This window comes from Hippichthys cyanospilos, chromosome 7 (assembly GCF_059441005.1).
Source record: "Hippichthys cyanospilos isolate Australia breed blue-spotted pipefish chromosome 7, RoL_Hcya_1.0, whole genome shotgun sequence".
NCBI lineage: Eukaryota > Metazoa > Chordata > Actinopteri > Syngnathiformes > Syngnathidae > Hippichthys > Hippichthys cyanospilos.
In genome coordinates, this window is record NC_142375.1 from 22,048,966 (window position 1) to 22,056,072 (window position 7,107).

Below are 7,107 nucleotides of genomic sequence, written 5' to 3' on the forward strand. Positions count from 1 at the left end.
ATACACTAACTATAGCTATTGGTATATCTAAAACATACAGTTGGTCATTAAGAACACATTTTGTTGCAAGTTTTTGAAATGTACAATCATTTAGTGAAAAATGGTCCAAATATTACACACTGTCCCTTTAATGGAATGCTAACCTGCCCCCCTTCCAAAAAGGTATTCAAATAGTAGGTGAAAAATAATAATACTTAAATAACACTAAACAATTAAAAAAAAATGCATTTAATTGACTGATTGACTTAGGTGTGCTCACTAAATTATGTTAAAAATTAAAAAAAAATACAATTGTGGTGGATATTGTCCCTTAGATGGGGATATACCAAAAAAACAAAGACTAGGACCCCACTTTGAGAACCACTGCCCGAGAGGAAAACCAAATATTCAAATAATTTCAAGTGGATCTGTTTTTCTTGATCAAAATGAAAGGTAAAACAGTAAAGGGACCCCAAATAGTAATAACTAAAAAAACCCACTGCATATTCATGAACCGGTAGCACCGATGTACAAAGGGCCCTCAAGAACTGGTGTTGACGACTTGAGGACCCGTTGTCGTGACCCAAGTGGAACGCGAATTAACCTCTAGCCTCCGCGGCGCTAGCCACGGCCCGCTAACAAGCAAGCTGTCTCCATACGCCCCCTCTCTGTCCGTTTGAACACATTCTCGCACGGCCGTCCTCTTGTATCTTTTGGCCCTACTTCCTTCCTGTGACACGCTTTTTCATGTCGCGCCCAAGCTGTGCGCCATTTGGGTCACGCACCCCGGCCCACCGCGCCGTTATCAGATGTGACGCCGTCTCATAACCTCCGCCCTACAGCATGGACGGAGCAGCTTTGGCAATGACAGTAAGAAAAAAAAAGAAAATCAAATATAAATATGAAGGTGCCTAAAGGAGACATGTTATGCCCGGATTTAATTATTTAGAATTGCTCTCAGGTGTTTTCATTCTTGATGTTTTCATGGACACATGGGGTCAAATTGTTTTATTTTTTGTTACTTATGTTTTTTTGTTTTTTTAATGTTTCGTATCCAAGCTCATTCGTCTAACAGGAGCCTGTTTCTGTGCTAACCTGCGCAATTGTGGGGGTAAAACAGAGTTCCATTTTTCTCATGATTTCCACCATTTTCCTTTAACCCTAATTATGGAGATTCCATTGTTTTATTTTTATATTATAAAAGAATAAGTGGGGGAAAAAAAAACTCTAAAGCTGAAATTTCCAGCAGATAATGAAAACATAACTTTTCTGTTATTTTTTCTGTTACTTTTCTGAGATTTCCATGTGATTGCATCTGGACGTATGGCCGCCTCCGGAGTAAAATCACTTAATGATAACTAGACCCATGATTATATTTAAAACATACTGTTGGTCGCTAAAGTATTTTTCATTTTCAAAACAGATCCAATTACTTGAGGGCAAGTATTTGATAGTAATAGCATACTATAAAAGCATTTAGGTTTGCATAGTAATTTTGAAACTCGTGAAATGAATTAATTAGAAAACTAAATACAAATAGGCAGAATAGTACTTGGACGGAAAATGAGACATGCTCTTTTTCAATAAGAAGTGTAACATTATATTCGTCATTTGAAATGACGAAATGTAATTGACGGTAAAATTGCGTTATTTTCGGACCTGCCCGCTCGCCGTACCATACTCGTGTCTGATTGGTCGAGCAGTCCCCGTCTCTTACTACGATCACATTGTTTGGACACCGTTCGAAAGGTAATGTGGCTTCTTTGCAAATATGTACACAGCGAATACTTAATAAATATAATCTACTGTATATGTATACAGTGCAAAATAGTTTGAATCTACTCTAGTTATTCTAACGCGTTCGAATGTCTGGTTAGCCGCTAATTAGCAAGCCCCGTTCACAATTATTACCTAGCGTGCTTGTTAGCTTAGCCATTGCTAATGTTGTACTATGTCGTACAACAAATTAAAACTCGACGAACATATTGATGAACGCGTTTCGCTTCAAAGTCGTTTCTGTGTGTCTGGCTGAAGTTTAGCAGCCTGTTTGGATAACACACATAGCGGCTAACATGACTAGCCCAATGAGTAGCTAATGTGGCTAACCAAGTGAAGATACTAGTTTATCTTCATCGAAAGTCTCCCCCTTAAAAAACTCCGTTTTTTTCTCAAGAATTAATTCAATTTTACTTCAGCTGTTTTCAATTACATTCGTCAAAATGTGTACAGTCTAACTATAAAACTTTTAACTGTAATCTAAAAAAATAAAATAAAACCCATAACTAATTGCGATTATTTTTTACTTCGAAGCTTGTAGTTGACATTAAAATATTTGAACTAACGTTAAACCAAATAAATACGATACTTTATTTCAAAAGAGTGTTGTGGTTGCTTTCTTTAATCCTTAAACGTGATGCAATATTTATTCGACAATGAAAATTGAGGTATTAGTTTATTCCTAATAATATGCGTAATTCCCTTTAATATGATGTGAGCCGGGTGTTTTTCTACTCACGGAAAATTAATACAGTTGATTGCAAAGTTGACAGAATTCAACTGCAACTGAAAGTAAATAGAACTGGATTATTTTTTTTAAACACTATAAAATTCAACTTTGACAACCCAAATAAAAATGCAGTTAAAATGACAAAGAATTAGTCATTAAATCAATCATAAATAAAAACATAACCATTTACATTTTTGTAGATGAATTATTGTTAAACACTTAGTGTATTTGACAGATTATAAGGCGCATTAGCAAAAAATGAATAAAGAAACATTTTAGCATAAGATCTTGTTCAATGCATGAATAATTTTAATATTTTAATACCATATTTTTAAAAGTCTTTTCGAGTTCAGCCATTGATGAACACCTTTTCAGTTCTATTTCATAGTTGTTGCATAAATTGACACCTGGAACCGATATTTGCCCCCCAAAATACGATATAATCGAGCCGTAATTCATCTTGTCATAGTCGGAGAGTCAAGATGAGTCTGAGAAAGCAGACCCCCAGCGACTTCCTCAAGCAGATCATCGGCAGGCCGGTGGTGGTCAAGCTCAACTCGGGCGTGGATTACCGCGGTAACCGAAGCCTTTCGACTTGCGTCAACGGATTATTTTTGATAAATCGGTGAAAACACGCCAATAACGGTCACCTTTGTGTGCAGGTGTCCTGGCTTGCCTGGATGGTTACATGAACATTGCCATCGAGCAGACGGAGGAGTATGTCAACGGGCAGCTCAAGAACAAATATGGAGATGCCTTTCTCAGAGGAAATAATGGTAAGAGACTCAGTACGTTATATTTTGTCACTTTTTTTTTCTTTCTTTGAAGCATATTTGTGGCATTAAAATCTACAAGTGGAATATGATATCAAATACTTTGAATTTGAGGGTAGCTAATAGCATGTAAAGGCATTTTTAACCCTTTAAACCAGTGGTTCTCAAACGGTACTTGGAGGAACTCCAGGGGGTACTCGAGATTTTAAATCAACAAACATACACGCAAAAATGCTTTAAAAATCATGAGTGAATGAATTGTTTCAGGAAAATATAAGTTCATGAAACAAATGTGATGTTCAGTAGGTTAGACCCAACTTGTCATGTTCCACCTCTCGTTACCTGTCAAGTTATTGATTTATTTTTGTGATTACATCTCTTCTATAATCTCAAAAGTGGACGCTTTTAAGTCGAATATTTTTCTGTGGACAGATATTTATCGCTATGTCTTTTTGAGAACAGATCTGACATTTTATTTTGATTATTTTTTGTGGGACAAATATTTATTTGTTATTAAGTTAATGATCATTTTTTTTGAAGAGATCTCTATTGTAACCCCAAAACATGACACTTGATGCTTAATATTTTTCTGTGGACAAATATTTGTTATTATTTTTATTCGGACACTGTCGCGAGACAATTTCAAGCTACATTCCTTTGTAAAAGTCTTAGAAAAACTGATTATTATTTGGATTTCAAACTCATGGATTTGCATTTTAATGGTCAAATCATGCATAAAGGTGTGTAGCCTTATAACTAATATGACGGTGTGTGTTCCATGTCTTCACAGTTCTTTACATCAGCACACAGAAGAGGAAGGTCTAGTGGTGTTTTTTTTTTTTTTTTTTTTTGGGGGGGGGGGGGGGGGGGGGGTTGGTATGGTATGAATGTTAGTTTTGTGTTTGAGAACAACCTAAGTTTTGAAGAATGTTTTTGAACTTTGAATTGTGAATAAATCTTTGCGTTTGGAACATAATTGTATTTTTCCTTTTTTTTTTGTTACTGTATATTGTTGGCTTCATACGAAAAAAAAACAGGCAGAATTTAAGGAACATTTAAACATTTTTTGAACGTAAACGTACACAAATGTCTTGTGAAGACTGAATTTTTTGAAGCCGATTGCAATATATTTAGCAGAGTAAAATTCCTGAATAATCATCTGATTCAAAATAAAAAAAAAAAAAACATCAAACAATGAATTAGGACTGCACGATTATGTCCGAAATCATAATCGTGATTATTTCGGTCAATATTGAAATCGCGATTATTCATCACGTTGGGTCAAATATGTCTATTTATTGCCCTTTTTTTTTTTTTTAAACAAGCAGTATACTGTATAAACAAGGCTTCAAGGCTTGATACTTAGAAATAATAATAAACTAAAATAGATAAAGTAAATAAACATTACAATGAATAAAACAACTGATTTTCTGGTCGATTGATTGAACATATAAACACACATTTCATCATTCCTACCGTAATTCTCCAAATATCAGAGTTGTATTATTTCAAAATGTGTGCCTTTAAACTTTAACTTTTTTTCATTTCAATATATGAGTTACGGCACTGTAAAATGCTAGTGACAGTCATATTAAATATACATTTTTAGCAGTAAAACAATGAAAAATTAGGCCTACTACACTACTATATTAATGGTGGCACTAGGAGGCGAAAGGGGGGATCAAAATTTGAGAAGCACTTCCTGAGATGAAACACCTTAATATCTCGTTGCCGTTAGCAACCAAATGAAGCAATCATTCAGTTTATCCCCGAAGCAGGCAATAAAAAGACTTGACTACTATTTTAACCATAAGGCCTCAGAGGATGGATTAGAAGCTGATAATATTGGGCTAATTGCTCTCAATGGCAGGAACCCATTTTGAGGGGTGGGGAAGGGGGCAGGAAATAATATGGAGCCAATCAGGACAAAGCTGTCACACGCTTTCCGCGCTCGCTCGAGTGCGGCGGGGATCCATCACTTAGACGGCCGTTCAAAAATCCATTAGCGCTTATAGCGCAATAGCGGCGTGACTACGGGACGCATATAACATGTCGGACGTGGCGCCCAGGGTCGCTTGTTTATTTCACTGCAAAGAGGAGCGAGTGTTTATGAGGTTGATATAATACGCTGAAAATACCAGGTGATCTCTAGGACTGCCCTCAATTTAAAATAAGCCAACAGCGAATAGGTGAGTTTCGGAATATCTGATTTTTTTTTTTTTTTTTTTAGCCATATTTCCGCCCATTGTCAAGGTTATGGTTGCATTATAATGTGCATAGAATAGAAGCTACAGTAGTAGTGGCTGGGGTTGAGTTATGCATTCACTAGATGGAGCTGTGCTAAAAGTTTTTGCACATTGTCCCCTCATAAATTTCTTCAAAATTGGAGCGTATATAGCGTTACACAATTTCAAACAAGGTGTTATAAGAAATGTAATTGTAAAAAAGACATTTGTAACTGGAAAGCTGAGGTAAAAACTGAAAAATCACATGGCAATTTATTTAATTTTTTCCTCCTGCAGAAATGAAAATTCGTGGTTTATGCGTCAACTGCATAAGGCTCACTGAGAAAATTGAAGGCTTTTTGTTGCGCTTTTTAGGTCAGAATACACAGTATTCACAACGTGGTTAAAGCAAGTTGACCTGCACATTTCGACTCTTGCTAACCAAAACAGGAGCACCGACTGAAGTCACGACATGTTATCAACAAGTTCCCTGCGCAATATAACAGGTGAGTTAGAACTCTGAAATAATTCTTTAAATGGAACTTCTTTTAAGCTAATTTAAATCTAATGCTACCTGTTGAGCCTGGAAGAAGGCTCCTCCCACCTGCGCTCCCTTGTGAAGGTTTCTCATTTTCCCCAGATGGGCTTTTTGAGTTTTTCCCCTTCCTCTTCGGGGCGCTTTATTCAGGAGATGCCGTCGCGTATTTGTGATGTTCCGTACGATTTCTTTTTCACCTTGTGAAGCCCTTTGAGATTAGTGATTCAGGGTTATACAAATAAACCAGACTTAATTCCACATTTGATTCCCGTTTTGAGCAACAAAACGAGGTGTCGCATTCGGGACGAGGCGCGTCATTTTCGCCACGTTATTGAGGGAACTCTCTAACAGTGTCCTCATTTTGGAACTTAGCTGAACATCCGCATGGCCTAATTAAACTAAGACCCCTTTCATGTGATTCATTAAGCTTGCGTGGGCATTGAGGGAAAAACCTTTCCTCGAGAGGGAGGCTTTTTTTTTTTTTTTTTTTTTCTCCCCGCCTCCTGTTTTACAACCTGTACGTGCGTACTCTGGCCCCTTGGCGGGAGACAAAAGGCTGCCAAGGTCAGCAGGCCCGGCTTGACAATGAAGGACACATTATTGATCAAACTGTGTGGAGCTACCGCTGTAAAGAAAAAAAAAAAAAAAAAAAAAAAATAAGACCAGTGCGGGGGGATGGGGGGAGGGAAGGGGGCCATACAGGAAGATGTAGGCATTGACGAATGTGTACACACACACACACAAATGCATTGTGCGGTACGCTGAGAGCCATAATGGCGCCCGGTGATAGCGTGAGGCAAATATTTACCCACCGGAGCTATAGCCGAGTGTGACCTTACTGTGAACCCTTTTCATTAAAACACTGCACACATGTGACATGACATCATGTGGAGGAAAAAAAAAAAAAAAAAAAAGAGACAAGTAATGTCTGTAATTGATGTATGAATGGCGGACCAATTTTTAAGACGTCACGCTAGCGTACATGGTTACGTTTTTCTTGCACTTTGCGATACTAAGATAACTCCTTTATTAATTCGGGTTTACCAAATTAAATAATAATTAAAAAAAAGGTCATTTAAATCGATC

At 37.0% G+C, this 7,107-nt stretch overlaps 1 protein-coding gene across 1 annotated transcript; it reads left to right on the plus strand.

The window, feature by feature from the left end:
- The first annotated feature begins 1,659 nt into the window (after nucleotides 1–1,659).
- On the plus strand, nucleotides 1,660–4,097 carry lsm6 (LSM6 homolog, U6 small nuclear RNA and mRNA degradation associated). Its single transcript, XM_088419810.1, has 4 exons — nucleotides 1,660–1,728; nucleotides 2,955–3,061; nucleotides 3,148–3,261; nucleotides 4,049–4,097. The coding sequence occupies exons 2-4, from the start codon at nucleotides 2,968–2,970 to the stop codon at nucleotides 4,081–4,083; spliced, it is 243 nt and encodes an 80-aa protein (XP_088275936.1). The 5' UTR covers nucleotides 1,660–1,728; nucleotides 2,955–2,967; the 3' UTR covers nucleotides 4,084–4,097.
- Nucleotides 4,098–7,107: the final 3,010 nt, after the last annotated feature.

What these genes read in the sequence shown, in the direction of transcription:
- lsm6 (XM_088419810.1), top strand. Translation starts at nt 2,968, where the DNA reads ATGAGTCTGAGAAAGCAGACCCCCAGCGACTTCCTCAAGCAGATCATC. An exon ending in CTCGGGCGTGGATTACCGCG is followed by an intron (nt 3,062 to 3,147) that starts GTAACCGAAGCC and finishes CTTTGTGTGCAG; the next exon opens with GTGTCCTGGCTTGCCTGGAT. An exon ending in CTTTCTCAGAGGAAATAATG is followed by an intron (nt 3,262 to 4,048) that starts GTAAGAGACTCA and finishes ATGTCTTCACAG; the next exon opens with TTCTTTACATCAGCACACAG.